General features: G+C 35.5%; 1 protein-coding gene across 1 annotated transcript; it reads left to right on the top strand.

The window, feature by feature from the left end:
* The first annotated feature begins 18,239 nt into the window (after nt 1-18,239).
* On the top strand, nt 18,240-22,397 carry LOC110894883. Its single transcript, XM_022142132.2, has 2 exons — nt 18,240-19,044; nt 21,967-22,397. Exons 1-2 carry the CDS (start codon nt 18,599-18,601, stop codon nt 22,208-22,210), a joined length of 690 nt encoding a protein of 229 aa, XP_021997824.1. The 5' UTR covers nt 18,240-18,598; the 3' UTR covers nt 22,211-22,397.
* Nucleotides 22,398-24,295: the final 1,898 nt, after the last annotated feature.

The raw sequence follows: 24,295 nt of genomic DNA, 5'->3' as shown, positions 1-24,295 counted from the left end.
CCTTACACCCACTTATGTGGTCTCATGTCTCCCAACCTAACTCTCAATCCTCTGTCTCGGCCCAGGCCGGTTCTAACCAGCTCTCGGCCCATCACCAGTCCTCTACACAAACTGCCGCCTAGCCCACTCCCCCATCCAACCCCGCCCTAACCCCATCAGCCCAACCCCCATCAGACCTCACGCCCCCAACCCAACCCAACCCAATGCCACCGAGCCTGTTTCCCAAACAACCCCCCTTCTCCCTCACAACCCAATTTTCCTCCCCTCATTCACACATACACCCGCAGACAGCCTGGTACCACTCAACCTCGGTCTGTCTTCTTCCCGGGTCATTCCCCAACTGTACCTCCTCCTTATCCACCCCCACCGTCGCAACCCCCCACCCGTACCATGCGCACACGCGCTATGGATGGCATCTCTAAACAAATTAGGCTGAATCTTAACCTTCACACTTCCACCATTGATCCTATTCCCAAAAACCCACAGGTTGCTCTGTCCTCACCAGAATGGTACAATGCTATGAATGACGAATTTAGTGCCCTTATTAAAAATGAAAGACCTGGGAACTTGTTCCTAGAACCTCAGATATGAATATTATTCGCAGCATGTGGCTTTTTAAGCATAAGTTCAAATCTGATGGAAGTCTTGAACGTTATAAGGCTCGCTTGGTATGTGACGGTAGAAAACAGCAGGTTGGCATTTTGTGGGGAAACGTTTAGTCCGGTAGTCAAACCCGCCACCATTCGCTTGGTGTTATCTTTAGCTCTTTCTCAATCATGGAAGATTCACCAACTTGACGTCACTAACGCTTTTCTTCATGGGAATCTGGCTGAAACAGTATACATGTATCAGCCCATGGGGTTCCGACATCGAGATTATCCGGATCATGTGTGTCGTCTCAAGAAATCTTTGTATGGCCTGAAATAGGCCTCGCGTGCGTGGTATCAATGCTTCACGGATTTTGTTCTAACGCTAGGCTTCGTTCAGAGCAAGTCTAACAACTCACTATTTATATATCATCAGGGATCCCACACAGCTTATTTATTGATCTATGTTGATGACATAATCATCACCACCTCGTCGGATGATCTTCGTAAGCGACTAATGTCTTCTCTTGCCGGTGAATTTGCGATGAAAGATTTGGGTCCCTTGACATATTTTCTAGGTATTTCAGTTACTCGTAGTGGGGATCAAATGTTCTTATCCCAGCATGCTTATGCTAAAGATATTCTGCATCGGGCTGCCATGGATTCTTGCAAACTTGTTCCCACTCCCGTCGATACTCGATCGAAACTGAGTAGCTCCTCCGGTCCTATGTTTGATGACCCGTCTACCTACAGGAGCCTTGCGGGAGCGCTACAATATCTTACTTTCACACGTCCAGACATTACATACGCGGTTCAGCAGATTTGTATGCATATGCATTCCCCCCGGGTTGATCATTGGAATGCCCTCAAACGGATTCTACGATACATTCAAGGCACTTCTGACTTTGGTGTCCTTCTAGGACCCACGCCTCAGTTATCCTAGCGTGCTTACACCGATGCTGATTGGGCTGGATGTCCCGACACTCGCCGCTCAACCTCTGGCTACTGTGTTTATCTCGGAGACAATCTTATCTCCTGGTCCTCTAAACGGCAATCTACCATCTCTCGCTCCAGTGCAGAAGCTGAATATCGAGGTGTCGCCAATGTTGTTGCTGAAATTTGTTGGCTTCGAAACCTGCTACTTGAGCTGCACCGTCCCCTCTCCCATGCAACGTTAATCTACTGCGACAATGTCAGTGCCATTTACTTATCTGACAATCCAGTTCATCATCAGCGTACCAAACACATTGAACTGGATATTCACTTTGTTCGGGAACATGTTCAGTGTGGCAATGTTCGTATCCTCCATATGCCATCTCGTTACCAGATTGCCGATATCTTCACCAAAGGTCTCCCACGGATTTTATTTGAAGACTTTCGATCCAGTCTCAGCATCCGCTCTCCTCCCGCTTCGACTGCGGGGGTGTAATAGCTGGCGTATATTTTGTATAGTGATTTGTTAATTATAGGAATGATTTATTTAGATTAATAGGCAATCATTATTGATTGAGAGGAGATCTTATTGTAACAGTATTTATACACTCGATTGGAGTCAATACAAATCATCTTGAATACCATTTCTTACAAATAGTATTCCACAGTTCTGTATTTTTATTATTTGTTTATTTGCCAATATAGGAACCTACTGCCCAATGAAGTCAAGTCTAAGCCACTTGAGGAAAAAATCTGTTGGTAAACAGCCCTGTTTTGGCCCATTATCCGAGCCTCCGATTTTGACACCACTACCTGTTTTCCTTTCATCTTGGCTTACTATCGTGCTCTTGTATGTTCGTTTACATCTGTAACAATCCTTGACCCCCGTGAAGAACCCATTTTAACTTGTCTTTGTACTTTGTGGTTGATTGGGTGCCGAAGGTTGCTATTGTAGCATCAGTTGCTTTCTTTATGATTGTTAATATTCTATTTTTAATGCTTGTTTTCTCTTTGTGATTTTCTTATAGTTTATTGTCTTTGTTGTGATTTTTTTTTCATATAGTTTACTAGCTTTGTGGCCTGACAATTTTTTATGGTATTTTACATGACTGAACTTAAATTCAAGAAATTATTGGAATGCCGTTACCAAAGCACCTAAAAACCCATTACAACTTGTCTTTATACTTTGAGGCTTGTACTTTGTGGTTGATTGGGCAATGGAGGTTGCTATGGTGGCGTGAATTCCTTTCTTGATATAGTTCTTTACGTTAATAATCTATTTTCAATGATTTTATCTATGTGATTTTCAAATTTTTTTGTAATGAGTTTTTTTTACTATAGTTTAATAGCTTTGTCACATTCGAGAAATAGGAAGGCGTTACTAGAGCACCTAAAAACTCATTTCAACTTGTCTTTGTACTTGGCGGTTGATTGGGTAATGAAGGTTGTTCCTGTAGCGTGGATTGCTTTCTGAACGAAGTTTTTTTTTCGTTTCTAATGATTTTGACTACTTTTTTTTAATATTTTTTTCTTGGTAATGATATTTTTTTATAGTTTAATAGCTTTGTGGTTTGAAACTTTTATGTGGTATTTTACAAGACTAAACTTGTATATGAGAACTAGAAATGCTATTACAAGAGCACCTAAAAACCGATGTAAGAGTCTTTGTACTTTATGGCTTGTACTTTGCGGTTGATTTGGTGGCTAAGGTTGCTAGTGTAACGTGAAAATGCTTCTCTGGTAAAGTTCTTTCTGTTAATATTCTGTTTTGATGATTTTATCTATGTGGTTTTCCTTTTTTTTATTTCTTTGTAGTCAGATTTTTATATATGGTTTAACAGCTTTGCGGTTTGACATTTTTTATGGTATTTTACATGACTGAACTTACATCCGAGAATGAGGAGTTCTGTTACTAGAGCACCTAAAAACCCATTTCAACTTGTCTTTTTTACTTTGAGGCTTGTACATTGCGGTTGATTAGGTGACGAAGGTTGCTATTGTAGCATGAATTGCTTTCTTGATGAAGTTTTTTCTATTAGTTAATATTCTATTTTTGATGATTTTATCTATGTGATTTTCATTTTTTTTAATTTCTTTGTAAAGAGGTTATTTTCATACAGTTTACTAGCTTTGTGGTTTGACGGTTTTTTATGGTATCTTACGTGACTGAACTTACATTCAAGAAATAAGAATGCCGTTACTAGAGCACATAAAAACCCATTACAACTTGTCTTTGTGCTTTGATGCTCAATGCGGTTGATTGGGTGATGAAGGTTGCTAGCGTAGCGTGAATTCCTTTCTTGATAAAGTTCTTTCGGTTAATATTCTATTTTTCGATGATTTTTTCTATGTGATTTTCATGTTTTTTTTAATTTCTTTGTAATTAGATTTTTTATGTATAGTTTAATAGCCTGGCAGTTTGACAGTTTTTTTATGATATTTTTACATGACTGGACTTACATTTGAGAACTAGCAATGCTGTTACTATAGCACCTAAAAACCCATTTCAACTAGTATTTGTACTTTGAGGCTTGTACTTTGCGTTTGATTGGGTAACGGAGGTTGCTATTGTAGCATGAATTGCTTTCTTGATGAAATTTATTCTATTGATATTCTATTTTAGATGACTTTATCTATGTGATTTTCATATTTTATTTCTTTGTAAAGAGATTATTTTTATATAGTTTAATAGCTTTGTGGTTTGATGGTTTTTTATGGTATTTTACGTGACTGAACATACATTGAGACATAGAATGCCGTTACCAGAGCACCTAAAAACCCATTACAACTTGTCTTTGTACTTCGCGGTTGATTGAGTGACAAAGGTTGCTATTGTAGCGTGAATTCCTTTCTTGATATAGTTTTTTTTTCGGGTAAAGTTCTTGATATAGTTCTTTCTGTTAATAATCTATTTTTAATGATTTTATCTATGTGATTTTCATATTTTATATTTCTTTGTAATGAGATTTTCTTATATAGTTTAATAACATTTTCTGCTGTTTTTCTTGTTTTTGAACTTGAATTCTAACCTTATTTGATCTTGTGGTTTGTGGAGGTACAAACTGTTGTACTCTTATTATCGTTTCAACTTGATTTTTCTCTTCTATGGAATATGAATAGCAAACTGATGGAACACTTCTTACTCAAATTAAGAGGTAAAATTTTCATAAGTTATGATCAGATTTTACATTTTCTTAGTAGAATCGCAATATTTTACTAAATGTCATTAAACTTATGATTGTATCTACATTTTCTTGGTGTGGAGGGACCAAAGACCTTGGTCCTAGAAAATACATAATCATGACGTCCTTCAAAATGTTGCGGTTTGGGCTAGTGTCGTAAGCACATTGGCTAAGTTTGGTGTGATGGTTGATTTGTTATGGGGAACAGCTTGCAATTTTTTGTTCTTATATCAACATCTAATCTAAATTATAATAAATGACTCCAAATAATGCCACATGGCATTCTCTCCTCCAACCTCATAAATTTTATTTATAATTATTTAATAAATTTATTTTAATATTAATAACTAATATATAGGTATCATTTATTTTTATCCTTATCTTTATCTAAGATTAATAAATAAATTCAATTTTGCAATTTAGACCCTTTGTGTTTTACTTTATAACCATAAGTTTTTCATCTTTGCAATTAAATACCAACCCTTTTTTATTTTCAATTTTGGTCCACCATACTTATCATCTTTCCCAAGTTTTTCATTTCGTTCTAAATTTTATGAGTTAATGCACGCAACGTGCGTGTGGGGTTCAACATTTTTTTCTTATATTTTTTTCTCGTTTGATTGGCCCATCGCATCACATCTATTTTTCTCCGTTTAACAAGTTCGACCAACACGCGAGTCCTGGATTGACTTAGTTATTTTTTCTATGTTTTACGTTTCGATTTAATTTCTCTGCAACGAGCGTTCGTGAGTCAAAGATTTTACGTCTGCTTTTCGCTCGACGTTATTTTTTACGTTTTTATTTAATTTGTTTTTACGAGCTTTTCCGGTATTGGTGGTCGCTGACAGTGGTATAGCATTGGTACTACTTGACAGTTTTACAACAACCGCTGCAACGCAGGGGTTTAATACTAGTTAATTATATATAATATTACTGGAAGCCTTCGGGTCTATTGGAGCCTGGCCCGCAGGGTGATCTAACGAAGGAGAGCTTGCCACGTCATCTGGACGAGAAAAAGGAAGGGCTGAGATTGTGCCACATGTTTTTCACTGTTATGACCTTATCGTAACAGGGTTTCAGATTTACACTTTTAGTCTATGTGGTTTGAAAAGTGACAATGTTAGTCCACTTAACGGAACAATACTAACTCCGTTAGTACTGCAGCACTTTTTCAGGGGTATTTTGGTCATTTCACACGTGACACGTCAGGTATTTTGTAGTTTAGCAAATATATACCTATATCTCTGAATGCATCTATATATTATACTATTACTAGATGCATTCAACCCCTCCAGGTGCTGGCGAATGGGATGACGACACATGGAGGAGAGAGAAAATTTGATTGATGGAGGCGCAGCCAGGTGGCAGTCTACAGTGTTGTGTTGTGTCTGGACAATTGGAAGTAATTACAATTTTGCCATTCCCAGCGATTCGTGTAACAGTGTAAGCCTTATCGTAATATGAATACTGTACCAGTAAGGCTTATCGTAACTATGGATACTGTTCTCATAAGGCTTATTGTAACAATATAAGCCTTATGTATTATAGGGCCTAGTAAAATGAATGTACGAGATGCTACCATGTGTCCTTTCAGTGTTTCCTTATGGCTTATCTTTTTTTTTTTTAATTATTTAATTAGTTATTTGTTGAGTGTGCTCAGCACGTTGAAGTACTGTTGAGTTAAAGCTTATCGTAACAGTATTCACTGTTACGATAAGGCCTATGTAATATTAGTTTTATTTTGATTTATATAAGTAGTTATTTATTAGGCGTGTGTTCAGTACGTTGGAGTACTGTTGCTATAAGCCTTATACTGTTCCAATAAGGCTTATCTATAATGGCGTGTTCAGTACGATGGAGTACTGTTGAAAAATATATATATTGAAAAATATTAATAATAATATCAAAATTTATAGTAATATCACATTATCATGCAAAATATTAGTAGTAATATCAAGATCTAAAACATTAACTGGGGAAGCCCAGCAATTTAGAGATTTAGGTTTAGTTTTGTTGAATGATGAACTGATGAAGAACCAACGAGTGAAGACTTTTGGTCTCGAATTAGGTTTAATTTTGGGTTTGGGCCTTTACTTTTGGGTTTATTTATAAACAAAAAAGTTGATTAATGTGGGCTTTATATCACTTTTTGGCTGAAATAAGAAAAACCGCTAAAAGCAGTGCTACGACCGCTATATGGGTTTCAAATTAGCGGGATTTAGCACCGCTAATAGCGGGACCGCTATTTGGACCGCTATGGGTTCGTATGTCTGCTAAGCGCTATAGCACGCTATTGACTGCATAGTATTTATTATAAGTAGGCTATAATTACGGTGGTGAATTAGTACTGACAATACTAATTGTTTTTATTTGTCGATCTGGTTCTTGGTTCAGATTCGTTAATTGTAACGAAGTTAGAATTAGAGTTGGTAGTTGTTAATCAAATGAATGGGTGTTTTATAGTACTTGTTATTTTTTATAAAATTTTGTATAATTTTTGACAAAAATTATGTATTTTTAGTACCTGGGTTGATGTTTATGTTGTTCTTGATGATAGTGGTGTATGTTCATCGTGTTCTTGATGTTTTGTTTTAATATAAAGTTTTGATATGTTGTTTTTTTGAAATGATAGTGATTGGTTGTTCGTCAAACTAAAGGTACATGTGTTAATCTCGTAGGTTTATGAAAAGTTAAAAGTTTCTGTTGGTGGGAACAACTGTTACCACAGATTTGAATTTGAATTCTTTGATACTGTAGAGCGGGATGCCGCTAATGATGTTTGCAAAGTGGTTAGGGTTAAGTCTGGTGTTTATTTGATACTAAATGTACTCATTTATACTGAGTTAGGGTTATAATGAAGGTTTAACTGGGTTTAAATCTTGTTTAGTTAGTTATATATATAGTCTTTAGGGTTAACGTGTGTAGGTTGAGTGTATTTAGGGTTAATTTGATAAGTTAAACTAGGTTTAACTCTGGTGTTAGGGTTAATGTATTTAGGATGAATCGTGTTAGGTGTTTAAAAATGGCCCCGTTAGGGGGTGTGTCTTAAAGAGATGTTAATTTGTTGTTGTCTATGTCAATAGATGTGTAAAAGGGATTAGATGTTTTTGTAACCAAATAGCTTAAGTCTGGTGTTAATTGTAGCTAAGTATGTTGTTTTTAATCATCGAAGTTGTTAACGTGTTAAGTGTTGTAATTACGTCTAGTAATTGTTAATTACTAAGAGAGGATTACAAATAATGTTTTAAATTTATAATTATTTATTTTAGTGTTAATCAATGGTTAGTTAATTTATAACTAATTCTATCGCAAGTTTGTGGATTTCCAGAGTTTTCTTCATTTGGAAATAATCTCATTAAATACAAACTTTTTACCTGTTTTTAGAGGTGCAGTTTTGATCATTTGAAAATGAACTGGTTGACGCAGGACTCAGGGTTATATTTTATCTCCAGTGGAAAAATAGCTCAAATGAAACGGGTAAAATGGGATGAATAGGTTTGAAAAACGCCCAATGTGTATTAAAGTAAATAAATTCTTTTTGAAGTAATCATACTTGGACAATAATTATTTATAAAAATAGTTTTAGGCCAACCCAAACTGACCTTTTTTGGCTCGATATCCGGGCCTCCCCACCCGTTTTGCCAATTCTACCTGCATTTTTTTGTATCATTGTTTTTTTTTTCTCATGTTCTTGTATGTTGCTTCAAATCTGTAACAGTTCTCAATGAACGAACTGAAGCTGAAACAGAATATGTGCTAAATGCTATATGAAGCATATCTTTGACAAGCGTTTTGTAAAATACGACACTGGAGAAGTTACTTGACATTTAAGCCTATCTTTGAGAAAGCTGTTTTTCTAGTAAATTTTATATTAAAAATAAATTACAAAGTCTTTCACCTTAATGATGGATGCTTGTTTAGGTTGTTGTTGTAGATGCTAATGAAGCTGAAGACTTTTCTAAAGTCGCAATCAAGCCACTGAAAGCCTTACCATAGTTTACGCGTGGTCAAACGTTTATGGCATTAGAAAAACCAGAAGGGGTCCCAGTTCAGGTGTTGGCAGATTTTCTAACATGATGGTTTTATATGTGAAAGAGGTAATAACGTCTCATCTCATATAGTTTTTTTTTAAAAGTATAATTTGACCCATTTATTTTTGGATCTACCAATTCTAGTTACATTTTTCAAACAGGTGCAAAGGGTATTTTTATTAGTATGCGAAGTCTTATAAATCATTTTTACACAGGTTGGGGCATTATTGAGATAATATATGTGTTTTAATCATATTGACTCTTATTTATATAACAATGGAGATCCTGGACAAAGTATTTCATGTCAACCCATCCTGAATTGTAAAAAGTACTTCTTCTTTACCTGAATCTTGTTACTTGACTTACTTGGCGGGTTGAGTAATGGGTCAAAATGGGCTAAAAAGGGTTGGGGCCAACCTACAATCACTCTTTTATTTAATTAATTTCTAGGATTTCTCAAGTTATAAATGTGCAAGGTATGACTTAACTAAAATCTTATTACTTTAAAAATAGTCTATATCTTCTGTTCATTAAAGCATCTCAAGAGGTCTTTAAGAATTTGGGTACAATTTGTATGGCTTTTGATCTGTTCGACCCTTTTGATCCATATTTCAATACTCTTTGAGGTATCTTGTTCTGCCTTTATGATAGAGGTGGCCAAATGGGTGGGTTGGGGTGGGTTTTGTAATGGTTCAAAACGCTCAAATTTTAGTGCGGGTCACAGTGGGTTGGGCCAACCTACAATCGCTCTTTTTATTCGTTTCTTCCATATTTATAGTTACTAAAGTGCAAATTATGACCTAATTTACTATAAAAACACTCTAGATCTTCTGTTCGGCCCATTTTCTCTTTAGTTAAACTATTTATTTTAAACCATTTTCTCTGTTAGATGAGACATATATCGGTTGAAATTTCCACCTAACCATTTCATGACAGGGCTTAACTGTGTCTAAATACTCTTGGAGGAGATGTTTAGTCGTTGAAACTAATAAAGATGTAAGACATTTATCCAGAACATAAAAAATAGCCTATAATGAAATTGTTTCCATGTGCATTATATTGCATAAAACCTCTATTCAATAAAATAGATTCTTTATGAAATAATACAATAATACAAAATACCCGTATACAAGTAATATACACAAGTACGGGAATACAAAGTAACATACAAAGTATACCTATACTTGGAAAATATATATGTGAGAACCACATGACAAATCAAGTTAAAAATAAATTATTTTTGACAATATTCCAAATAATTGGATGGAAATAGTTTAAGTTAAAATATCCTTATTTTAACTAATAATTATATAATTTGGAATTATATAATGTACATCAATCGTACATCAAAGTATACTAAATTCCAAAAATAAGTCTTAATAAACAACTAAGGCTAAGAGTCGTTACACGACCTAAACGTCTAATAAAACATAGTACGTGTGTAGGTAGTGATACGACCCGGCAAGCGAAACTTTGAGTATATGAGACAGCTACGCAAACCTGTGAGTTCATGTCCCCCTTTTCTTTTAACTGTTTTCGGATTTATAACTTTCGGGGGTGGAATACATGTTACAAATATTTCAAATGATATGGTTTAGCTAAGGAATGAACTGTTAGATCATGTGGATGGGTAGGCGCACACTTAACCATTAATCTTTGTTTAAAGACCGAGGGGCATGAGTGGTAGATCTATCTGGGTGTTGCGAGCCCCACCCATGGATCCGCGAGTGGCCGAATGTGGTGACTATTTCGTTCCAGCCGGGTGGCCCGGTACAAAATTCGCTAGGTTTGAGCCTTCCTACGCCATTGCACACTTATTAATGTCTTTGCAAAACATTAATTGATCTGTTCATAGACACTTTACATACCGGTTATCAAAAGACTACTCTCAAATGTTTACAAGTTTATTTGGAACTCATACAAAAACACATGAACTCGCTCAACTTTTGTTGATGTTTTTAAAATTACATGTATTTCAGGAAACAAGATGGATCTTTGGCGCTGATGTTGTTTTCAAGCTGTAAATTTCAAGTTTAGATGTCATCCACTTTTGAGGGTTTGATTCGTATATCCCATCCTTGATGAGATGTAGAATGCAAAGCCTCGTGAAATTAGTCTTTTGTTAAACCATATTTGTGGATCTTGAATCTGATGATGGTTTGTAACTAAAACAACTTATATTTTGTAACGTTTTAAACTTATGAATGGATGAACATCATTATTTTAGTCATGTAGTTGTTTATTATAATCGAATGCAATGAAAACTGATCAAGTCACACGTACACGCTTCCGCAAAAGTAAGGGTGTGACAGGTTGTATCAGAGCTTCGATTGTAGTGAACTAGGATTCCTTCTCAAGTTTAGACTACAATCACTAGAATTCTCCCACGAAAACATTTTTACAAAAAGGTTTTTCATTGCATTTACGAAAGCGTCAAGATCCATGAATCAAACATTTTCAAAGGAAAGACAAAGCAAGGACATTAGTAGGGAGGAGAATACCCCAACTAATGTGCCAATTGAGGTATAGTCTACGCGAGGTAGACTTGCCGAAGGCGAAATGACCCCCGAAAGAACAAACGAGAGTTATATGTGACATGTTGCATTTATTTGCCTGTATATACTAAGTAACATTATTATTCATTAATATATATGCATATATGTGTATGGAATAATTATTGACGGGAACGAGATACCTTCGACTTCGAATTCTATTATTGTTCTTGACTCGCACAATGAGACTATCGACCTCGCGTTAATTGCGGAGCTTATGGCTGATATAGTTACCAAACGAGACCCTAAGCTTGATTCCGTAGAGGATGGCTGCTCTTCCCCCTCGAATGCGAAGGTGCCTGACTACGGCAGTGACAGCGAGGCGGAGGTGGTAACCTTGGACAACAACCTTATCAGTGGGACGAGATCCCTGTGGCTTTTACGAAACATGATTGGCGACGCTCTTATCCAGACAAGGAAGATGAGTTACTCATCTTGAAGGTGCCCCTCCAACTACTATTACTAGAAACTCTCTTTATTCCTATTTTGTCTAAGTATTGTGCCATTTCGCGCATAACGACAAAGGATGTTAGCGCGTGGACCCCCATAAAGGTCCTTTCTATGTCGAAAGTATGAAGACAGTAGTGTCTCTTCTCTGACTGATCGGCTGCTTTGAACGAGAGAAAATTAGGGTGACCATGTAAGGCAAGTTATTATTACGGGGGCCCACATAATAACAACTTGAAGTGCATGGAAATCCTGGTGGGCTCTGCGGGTCAAGCAAATGATCACTATCTATTTGAAATTCCTAAGTTGTTCCAAATCTCCATATAGTAGAACACTAACTGAGATAGTCACTATAACACTCTACAAAGTAGGAAGTCTGTCTTTGCCTACTTCGCACCTAACACTTCTACCTGTATTACGAGTCGTTTGGGACCCGGTATCTAAGCAAGTGAAGATGCTTAGCACTCAGAAAGGTCCTTTCTATGTCGAAAGTATGAAGACAGTAGTGTCCCTTCTCTGACTGATCGGCTGCTTTGAACGAGAGAAAATTAGGGTGACCATGCAAGGCAAGTTATTATTACGGGGGCCCACGTAATAACAACTTGAAGTGCATGGAAATCCTGGTGGGCTCTGCGGGTCAAGCAAATGATCACTATCTATTTGAAATTCCTAAGTAGTTCCAAATCTCCATATAGTAGAACACTAACTGAGATAGTCACTATAACACTCTACAAAGTAGGAAGTCTGTCTTTGCCTACTTCGCACCTAACACTTCTACCTGTATTACGAGTCGTTTGGGACCCGGTATCTAAGCAAGTGAAGATGCTTAGCACTCAGAAAGGTCCTTTCTATGTCGAAAGTATGAAGACAGTAGTGTCCCTTCTCTGACTGATCGGCTGCTTTGAACGAGAGAAAATTAGGGTGACCATGCAAGGCAAGTTATTATTACGGGGGCCCACGTAATAACAACTTGAAGTGCATGGAAATCCTGGTGGGCTCTGCGGGTCAAGCAAATGATCACTATCTATTTGAAATTCCTAAGTAGTTCCAAATCTCCATATAGTAGAACACTAACTGAGATAGTCACTATAACACTCTACAAAGTAGGAAGTCTGTCTTTGCCTACTTCGCACCTAACACTTCTACCTGTATTACGAGTCGTTTGGGACCCGGTATCTAAGCAAGTGAAGATGCTTAGCACTCAGAAAAGATTTTTCCCAGCACTTTAGGATTCTTATGTTTAAATTTGTACGGAGCCTACAACACCCCAATTTATCCATTGTAGATGTTACGATAGACCCCAACATTTGACATTCGTTTTACCCCAAGGAGGTAGCATGGCGCGAGCCATAGTGTAACCCATTTACCGCACTCTATTCGGCGTTCATGAAGACCATACCAACCATATTGGGACTCATGGAGCCCAAGCAAAATCAATGTATGCGTCGCACAATCCAATGTGACAAAGGGGTCCTCCCTACGTCGGACAGTCGAGGCCCATGGAATATAGAACACATGTTATAAGGATGGAAGCGACCACTCGATAGATTTCCATTCCATTTAGGCACATGGATGATACATGCAAGAGGGTTTTTCTCGTCCTTCACCTCATATGCACCCTATCACCCACTACCCATATCACCACCGACACCCCTATCGGTACCTCTGCACTCTCTATCCCTTAGTGCACCCCATCGTTTGGGTAGTGCATCCGCGCCCTATAAACTGCCCTACGATTGCTACAAGGCACAATCCGGTCCCGAGGGAGAAGTCACGTACCCTCACGACCTTATTCCGTGTTTTCACAATCGCCCCCTCTATACGTGGTAGTAATGCACAACCCGCATATTTTGGGAAGTAGACCCGTTTTTGTAAAACTAAAGACTATGGAAGAGTCGGAAACTTAAGGAATAAACAAGGAACAAGGTGAAGGGAATGCCTCACCGTATTTTGTATACTACTACTATTACTGCTACTTCTACTGCTACTTCTACTGTATAAATCATAGGTCAGTTTTTATTGTGACGATATGCAATTGGCCCATGTGTCTGCAAATTTTTAAAGTATCGCCGCCACCACAACACCAAAATCTCATCCCATTCTTTTCAAGTCAATATGTCTAAGTGAATTTTTTCAAACCTATTGCTGGAAAACTTCCTTGAAATCCAAATCACCAATGGATCTGCCAAAAATCAAGGCAACCTTTACTTTACTGTAGCTACTACTGTAAACATGGTAGGTTTTGATTTCTCTCTCATTTCCTATCTGATGATGACGGTGTGTAAAGAGTGGGGTAGAAGAACAGGAAAGCTAGAGAGAGATGAGAGGAGAGGAAAAAGAAGACGTTAATAAAACTTGATCTTTTTTTGTTGCATTCTTGTCGCAAAAGTTAATATAGAAACAAAATAAATAGTACATTTGTCGAAACTTTGCCGCAAATAGAAAAAATAAATTTATATTTGCAGCAAAAGTTAAAAAACTTAAACAGTATATTTTTCGAAATCTTGTCGCAGATGAAAGAAAATATAGTAACAAAAATATGAAAAACTTATGTGTGACAAAGTTGTCGTAATATGGTTAAAAATGTATTAAAACGACTTTCGTTGGAACTGTATCAATTTTTGTGACGATTTGTTTTGTTGTAATTCTATCACAAGTTTGTGGATTTCCAATGAGGTTCATTCACACCAAACACTTTTGTGGCAAAACTGACATAACTACCTTTTCAGACAGATTACCGACAAATATGGTTGTCGCGCAAAAGAACCATTTTTTAGAAGTGAAACTCATCCAGGCTAGGGGTGTTCAGAATTCGATTCAGATTCGAAAAATTTGATTCGACTTGATTCGAATTTGATTATCAAGGTTCGAATTCGAGTTGATTCGTATGCAAGTACAGTAATCGAATTAGAATCGAATACAGTTATTGATTTTCTATTCGATTTGATTCGAAATTCGAATTAAGTTTATATATAATTTTTAATACACACACATATAACTTTTAAATTTGGGCCAAAATATGAATTACATCTATAAGTATAAATTTATTATTTATAACGTTATCAAACCTAACCTAATGATAAATAGCTCATACTACTTATTTCTAAATTTTTACCTAACTTAAATTACTACAAGTAACCAACCTATTTTCTAAATTTTGGTGATTTGACATATTGATAATTAATTCATTTTGCAGATTAGTATATTTTATGTTAAATATAATTCGTTTGTAGTAGTTTAAAAAAATCGGAAGTAAAATAATTTATTGTTTAGGGTGAATTTGAATTAAATCGAATTTATTCGAATTCGAGTTTCAAATTTGAATCGAATCGAATATGAATTCAGGTAAAAAAAATTCAAAAAATTCAATTTGATTAATTCAAAAATTCGTTATTTGATTCGATGAAAACCCTAATCCAGGCTTACAAGTACTGTAATCAAGCTTGATCTATGAAATTCAGGCTTTAATTAGTAGGTTTACACTAAAACCAATTCAAAGCTGTACTTTTTCAAATAAATTCATCTAACACACGAGAATAGTGTAGAATTACACATTCTATCATGAATTTACCTTACAAAAGTAAAATTTATATATAGTTAAGAATAAACTCTTTTCATGATTTTAATGTACAAATTTATCATTCTTCCTTTCTTTATTGTGATAAAAACAGGGTGAAGTTACAAAACCGATTTTTCTTTTATCAATATTTTGTAATTTGTATGACTCACTTTTAGAGAGGTAAAGAGTAAGGCAGACTTTACAGACATTCAATTATTCATATTCCTTGTGCAGTATATATTAACATATACACTGTGAATTTTACCTTTACCTTTACCTTTAACTTTTCTTTCTTTTCTTACAGAAGAATAAACTTTATTGCTTTCCTTTCCTGTTGGATGTTTAAGACAAAATATGTATTAGAGTACTTGAAGCTCACAAAATTCTCATAACATTATTTAGGCAAAATTTGTAACAAAATATTCTACTGCGGGAGGGGGTGGCCGATCCTTCGAACTTTTCGCTCAGTAGTGGAGTGTATGTTGTTTTCGTAAAGAAATTTTTGGGTATATACGTTTTCGACCGCCCGATTTTATAGAAATTTTTAGGTATATACGTTTTCGACCCCCGGTCAGAAATTTCAAGCTTCACCAGTGCATATGATTATTCCAAGCTTTACATCACTGATTAGGGTGCCTATGCTTCTATCAATCACACGATGCGTCAAGTGGCTTTTTACTTGGTAGGATGTGGCGACGTTCTAGTATAGGTTAGAGCTTTTGCTCTATGCAAGGTTTACCAAATTAATTTAAGAGAACAAGTTGCTATAGACAATGCTAATTTTTAATAATCGCCATTTCAAGAAAATGGTGATACGATGGAACTCATTTACAAAGTGTGTAATGTCCCCTTATAATAGACTCAACACGATTCAACTAGTTATCTACCATGATGTCATCAAGTGGCACATGAGTGATGTGCCACCTCATCAACTAGGCAATACTTTCTTTAGTGGGATACGTCAAACATATTATAGACCTTAATAGACAATCATAATTTTAGACAACTATAATAAATGTCGACTGAAATTATGGTTGTCTGATAGACTTCAATAAGTTGTATCTAATACCCCAAGAGGTATGCCATCCAACCAACCCGTGCGACAACCTTATACACAGGGCCGGCCCTGGGGGTGGGCGGGGAGGACCACCGGCCAGGGCCCGAGATTTCGAAGGGCACGTTTTTAAGAAAAAAATTATGATACATATATATGTTATATAATTCTTTTTTAAGAGTATAGTAATACAATTTGATGAATGACATAATGGTTAACTTCCTCCCTTTCAAACTTGAAATCCCGGGTTCGAGTCACACTTGCTGTTTTATTGTTTGAAGGTTTTTTTTTTTTTTTAATCTAAAACAGATTCTTAGGGTTGTAAGTTTCAACAACCGACACCCAAGTCCCCCACGTCTGAAACGAGCAGAACTCCACACAAATAGTTTCCCCAACATCTGAAACCACCACAATCCCACACATCGCCGCCGGCCACTCCAATCCACTCCACTGCCGACAACTTCAATTTCTAAGCCTTGTTGAAATAGTGAAAGGTAAAGTTTTTTTATTTCTTGATTTCCTAACATCATGAAATTTTGGTTCATCTTGAAATTTTGAAGACCGAATTTCATGTAATAGAAGAAGTTAGGAGCGATAAATGTAGGTAATATAGTTCTGAAGAATGAATTTCATGTTGTTTGATTTTGCTTTACTTGTTATTTATGTTGCATTATGAATTTGTGATTGGATGATCAATTCCCCATATGATACTAGTTTTGATGTGTGAATTGATTTTGGTGTGGATTGTGCTGACACAAGTAAATGACAATTAGAAAAATAGGAAATGTGTTTGTTAGTTTCATTTTTTCTTATTATATAGGCCCGAATCGTTGAATTGACCCGAAACACATGGCCTTAGTATCTCTGTTTGCACTGAACGAATACTACGATTTCTTGAACATTTATATAAAAAACTAGTTTACATTTATATATCTCGTTATGGCTAAAGGGTACATTTTTTCGAGCTCAAACAGGGCACACGAATTCTCGGGGCCGGCCCTGCTTATACAATATTAAAGATCTTTGCTTTGCTCGTTTGGAGAACCAAATTACCCATTTCCATGGAAAGACCTTTAACATTACTTGATAATCTGTATTGAGTTCAATTAGACTTCTTCTAACGTCAACTTACGATTTTTTTTACAACTTTAAGTTGTTCTTAATCATTCTCATATCCGATCAATCTTCTGATTTATATAATTTTTTCATTCCAATCAGCAGGGCAAATTACATAAGAATAACAGGTAGACGAGCAACAAACTGCACCGCCATCCCTTTCTGAATAGAAAACCCTAATCTACTAAAACCAAAGACTCGCCCCTGAGGTGTTGTCGATGTTTAGACCCGCAGTAACCCTGTGTAGCATGTACCATTAACACATTCTGATGATAGCCACGGTTAGAGGGAAACTCAACCAAAGAATGGTGGGTATCTTAACCACTACCAAAATCGATAGTAACACATGATATAACATGTACAAGACATTTCACTCCTGAACAAATGAGTATCACCAAAGGAGCCTTTTGTCAGAAATTCGTTGGCGACAATGGTTGTCGATGAGATTCCATCACTGAAAGCCCATCGGTAATATGACCATAGATAATTCGATTTTTGAATAATTACCAAAGAACTAACAAGAATGACACGTTATGTCATTAAGTTTACATAATCGTGTAACCTAATATCAGAAATTTATTTTTGAAGAAAACAAAAATCGAAGGATATAATATAGATTTAACATAAAGAAACCATGTTCCAACTTTAGGTGATCCATGAAATAAAATGAGCACTTAGTCTTACGTCTTACAACCACATCAACTTATCTAGACATGATATAATTTGACTTGTATATGCATACTTAACCTGCCCGGCTGCCCAATCTTTTAAATTGTCGGTCACACCTCTTTCTAATGGTTTTACATTTTGTCAAGTAGATTGACCACCTTGCTTCCATGGACACTCTAAGATGTCGGTGATAGCTCGTAAAACTTAGAGGTCCCATTAGACAAAGTTACAGTGTTACGGGTGTTATTGCAACTTTATGTGCAATACCTCGATCTTTCTTCAAACTCTGTCCCTGTGCCTTTTATACCATTATGTTTTTTCAATTTTCACTCAGTGTGTTGTGTGTATGCTTTTTAGATCTCTCTCTATGCCCCCAACCAATGTTATGAAACAATAATATGACATGACAGAAAGGCAAAACCCTTTTTTTGTTACCCTCATTGGCTAAATATGAAATAATAAGTATTCATGCTCTCATCTTCACTCTTTGGTTACATATTAAATAGCTCAACTTCTCCTATCTTTCTAGTTAACATGATATCTTTAAATGAATCCCAATTCGACATAGAAGCCGGCCATGGTTGTGGCGTTGGCGGAAATGATACACCGCGGCAGTCAGGATCATCGGATGACAGTAAAGAGGGCAGCATTACTACCACAGAGAATGTAGGGTTGGAATCTTCGGTTTCAGAGTTCTCGGTGGTGGATCTGGAAAGCAACCATGGTGGCGGTAGGGAGGTGCATTTGTTAAAAGTTGAAAAGGATTGTAGGATTTGTCATTTGAGTTTGGATGTAAACAGTGAAGAATCTGGAAATTATGGGATTCCAATTGAGCTGGGTTGTTCTTGTAAAGATGATCTGGCTGCTGCTCATAAACATTGTGCTGAAGCTTGGTTCAAGATCAAGGGCAACAGGTAACTAAGCACTAAAACCCTTTTTTTTTAAAGGAAAAGCACTAAAACCCTATTTCAAGGATTGAATTTTACTAGTTATTATCCAAATGGGAAACAGAAACTGTTGAAAATAGGTTACATAAGTCAAATACTTTTAACACTAGAATTCAAACTAAAAGATAAATAAATGTATGAATTAGTGATACTAGTTGTTGTGTCGTGTGTTTTTATAATTACACGTGAACAAATAACATCTGGATGAATGAATTAAGTTTTGCGAGTCAGTGTAACCTTGGCATATTTGTGTCTTTGTTTAAAACTTTTCTATAAGGCTAAATGGTGTGGGGGACATGGGTTCGATCATTAATGCCACATAGGACCATTAATAAATTGTTACACCATTCTCTTGCCTCATCCACCATGATTGACATGGATTAAACCATGGCAACCATGAGCCTACTTTCCTTTTTAAATATTTCTTTTTCCTTTTTCACAAAAATAAATTAAAATAAAAAAAATAATTGTTTGGGTCATGACCACACCCTTATGGTAGTGGTTTTGGATGGTGGATTAAATGTGGGTGACATAGCGCTGATGTGGATGGTCATGATGACCATAAGGGTCATGACCACACCCTATAGCCTAACTACTTCGGAGTTCTTTAGGCATTTGCTTTGTATAAATTATTGTTTTCTTGTCTATATGTATTTAATTACTGTTTTTGTCGAGTTTTAAGGTTGTCGGTTTAACTCTTTTTTATAAAATAACGAATTTCTTGCTCTTTGTAAGACATGAATCCAAGACCTCACACTTAATTAAGTTTTAAAAACGTTTTGTCTTATCACTGGACCACTAACCCTAGTGGTTGTCGGTTTAACTTAGTTGACCTTTCTCTATAAATTTTTGTAAAAAAAAATCAAGGTTTTACCTTGTCACTAGACCACCAACCCCAGTGATTGTCGATTTAACTTAGTTGACCTTTCTCTATAAAAAAAAATTAAAAAAATTCAAGGTGTTTCTTTTTATCTAAACTGCTGAACCATTAATTGGGTCTAGTTAATTTACGGGTTAATATAGTAAAAAAACATATAGTATATAACATGAAAATATATTTCATTTTAATTTCGTAAAAACATATTGTTATTTAACATGAAAAATATATTTAACTTTAATTTGATATACGTATTTGTAATCATGTAAAAGATTATTTTTGTTGACATGGATAATTAACACATACTCTTTTGTTTACGTGGAGCGATAGCTTCGTAATTTTGGTGATGTCAAATACAAATTGACATCATCTTGTCATGATCAAATTAATTTTATTCATCCTTTATATATTTTTACCTGTTTAAAGGGTTAGAGCTAGTTTCATAAAAAAAAAAAAAGTCAAATACGTCCAGTAACTTTAATAAACAAATTTTAGATGAATAACTTTATCATATAAAACTAGTATTAAGCCCCTGCGTTACAGCGTTTGTCATAAAACTATGTTAAGTAGTAGCAATACTATACCATTGTCAGCGACCACTCACCACCAACACCGGAAAAACTCGTAAAAACAAAATAAATAAAAACGGGACAAAAATACCGCTGAGCGAAAAGTAGACGTAAAATCTTTGAATCACGCACGCTCGTTGCAGAGAAATTAAAACGAAACGTAAAGCATAGAAAAAAACAACTAAGTCCATCCAGGACCCGCGTGTTGGATAAACTTGTCAAACACGGAAAAATAGATGTGACGCGACGGGCCAGTCAAACGGGAAAAAAATATACGAAAAAATGTCGAACCCCACACAAAATTTAGAACGAAACAAAAAACTTGGGAAAGATGAAAAGTATGATGGACCAAAATTGAAAATAAAAAAAGAGCTGGGATTAAATTGTAAAAGATGAAAAAGTTTGAGTTAAAAGTAAAAAAAAAAAAGCAAAGGGTCTAAATTGCAAAATTGAAGTTATTTATTAATTTTAAATAAATATAAGGATAAAAATAAGTGATATCTATATATTGGGTATTAATTAATATTTAATATTAATATTAAAAGATATTTATTAAAAAAGATATAAATAAAATTTATGAGCTTGAAAGAGAAAATGACATATGGTATTATTTGGAGTCTTTTATTATAAGTTAGATTAGATAAGAATATATGTATTTTTATATATGATATAAACGGATAAGTATCAACAATAGGTATATCTTTTATAAAGGTTATAATAAATTAAATACAAATGGAAAAAGACAAGTTCATTGTAACCAATATTAAGGAAACATGTAGCGGGAACATACTTTAACTGTGATAGAATTTGCTTTCTTTCACTCTTTTCCCTCACGTTTCTTGTTATCGATCTAGTGGGATTTGACTCAACCAAAATAGCAATAGCAACTATCAAAAGATATAAAGATTATTTAAAAGTAAATCAGTTATGCATTACATGACACATATATTGTCACTGTCGTTATACTTCCGTGCTGGAATCTCGTTTCATTTTGTGGATATAATTTCCAACGATAAAAACAGTGACCATGAAAAATAAGATCATTTATAAATAATGGGTCGTTATAAAGGTACCTTCTTTTTGTGGTTTTTACTTGACGCAGCCTTTCCCCGTCAATCATATCATTACTTTTTCTAATACGATAGTGCATTAAGCAGTGGCGGATCTAGAAAACTTTCATAAGGGTAACGTCTTAAAAGAAAGGGGTAACGAAATCAAACGTTAAAAAAATGTCAAATTTTCCAAAATTTACACTACCGCCGGATCACCAAGGGGTAGCTGAGGCTACCCCTTCTTATATGGTACATCCGCCACTGGCATTAAGCGTATACGATATGTTTAGCCTCACCACAAATAAGTAATGTTTATACACATAATGACTAGTAAATTTAATAAAAAAATATGGTTTCATTCTAACTTTGATTTCGTGTGTTACAAATGTAGAACATGTGAGATATGTGGATCTATTGCACGAAACATTGCTGGTGCGGATGAGGTTGAGCTGATAGACCAATGGAATGGACCAACTGGTTCCACGGGAACACAAGCCACAGTACCTAGTGAGACAATGGCCACATCGGAGGCTCACAACTTGTGGCAAGGCCATCGGTTTCTCAACATCTTGTTGGCTTCTATGGTTTTCGCTTTTGTCATCTCGTGGCTTTTTCACTTTAATGTACCATCTTGATAATCACCCAAAATTGCTAGAGGTTAATGAGATACTTGTTTGGAGTAGGAAGGAAAACTTTTCTTGTTTATAGTCTCGCTAGTAGGGTTCACTAGATCTTGTATTATTGTAGTGTTTTCTTTCACGTCTTATTGGTTAAAAAAACAAAAAAAAAGTTTAAAAATGAACTCAATATTTTACTTTTGAATATTGTGCGTCTAGTTTTTTTTTTTTAAGGTGTAGATCGCTTGGAAACCCACTACCGACTGTGCTTCAACCCTTTTTATCGGAAGCACAGCCACCCGGGTTCGAATGAGGGGGAGTGCAGTGCAGAGCCCTTCCTCGCACCTTGTGGAAACTTAATCCCGACTGCCAGGCTCGAACCCGTGACCCCGGTCAGGAACCCCATCAAGATGGGTAAACCTTACCACCTCACTTACAGTTAATAGGGATCGAACCTGAGCCTCATTTAAGAACTCAAGCACTTTCCACCACTGGACCAGAAGGTCATTGGCAAATATTGTGTGTCTAGTGATGAACATTTATGGGATTATGGGCATGTAACATATCTTGGTGTTGGTTTTAGGGTCAATTTGTGCTCATTGGTTCTACGAAAGCCTTGTTATGTGTGATAAAAAAGTTTACGTATAATAATAGGATAAAAAAAATTGACGTTTTTGTTTTAAATAAAGTAAAATTCATAGTTTGGCCAACAATAGTTAAATGTACCATATAATGTGTTATACAAATCATATTTTATACATATACATTTTATTTTATACATATACATTTTATACATGAGGGCAATAGTGCCAGGTGCCTGGCACTCCCCCATTGGACCAACCTTTTTTAAGCACTCTCCCATTGGACCAACCTTTTTTAATTTAATATTATTTCCGGTATAAAATTACGCTTTCGTCCTTCGTTAAAAATACGTTTTTGCCCCCAGCTGAAGACCAACCTTTTTTTAATTTAATTTTATTTCCTGTATAAAATTACGCTTTCGTCCTTTGTTAAAAATACGTTTTTGCCCCAGCTCAAAATAAACTTATAATTTTGCCCATAGCTCAAAATTACGCTTTAGCCCTCGGGTCAAAAAACTCATTTTTAATTTTCTTCTCAGTTTAAAATTACGGTTTCGCCATTCGTTTAAAATTACGATTTTGCCCCCAGTTCAAAATAAACTGTTGGTTTTCCCTCTACCTTAAAATTACGTTTCTGCCCTTCGCTCAAAATTACGTATTTGCCCACAGTTCAAAATAAAATTATGATCCCCCAGCTCAAAATTATGATTTTACTCTCAGTTTAAAATTATGATTTCGCCTCCAGCTCAAAATATAATTACGATTTTGCCCTCTATACAGACATACATGTTATGCGAGAGAAATATTCGGTTTATTGCCCCGCAACGCGGGCGGGGCAAAAACTAGTTATACACACAAAGAAATCAGTGAATAGTAAACATATCATTTTTATTAAATATACCTGCGCTTCGCGGCGGGATAACATTTTTTTAAAGTTACGCGTACGTCAAAACGTAACTTAAATTTATACCACATGTAACTAAAGCTAAACACATAAAACTTGATTACAAAAGTATTTAAAAAGTTAAATGGTTGTCAGTGTCAAAGCCGAAAGTTGAGAAAACACAAAAAAATATTATGTCGAAATGTAAATCAACTTAAGTTTATATCCGCACGTGAATAAAAATAAAGACGTAAAACTCGATTAAAAAGTATTTAGAAATTTAAGGGGTTGTAAGAGTCAATGCTGAAAACTAGAGGTTAAAAGTAATAAAAAAAACAAAACAAAAAAAAATTATGTCGAAACGTAAATCAACTTAAGTTTATATCGACACGTAAATAAAAATAAATACGTAAAACTCGGTTAAAAAGTATTTAGAAAGTTAAGGGGTCGTAAGAGTTAATACTTAAAGTTAAAAGTTAAAAGTAAAAAGAATGAAAGCAAAAAAAAAGCCCAAAAAAAGTATTGCACTGCTACAGTGAAAGTAAGTTATTTTACCTACATATACAATTATAAGGTCAGGGAATAGTGTCAGTTTCCTATTGGACCAACTTATTCTTTATTTTATTTTATTTCCAGTTT

Source organism: Helianthus annuus, chromosome 12, assembly GCF_002127325.2.
Source record: "Helianthus annuus cultivar XRQ/B chromosome 12, HanXRQr2.0-SUNRISE, whole genome shotgun sequence".
Taxonomy (NCBI): domain Eukaryota; kingdom Viridiplantae; phylum Streptophyta; class Magnoliopsida; order Asterales; family Asteraceae; genus Helianthus; species Helianthus annuus.
This window is presented reverse-complemented; position numbering and strand designations above follow the sequence as displayed.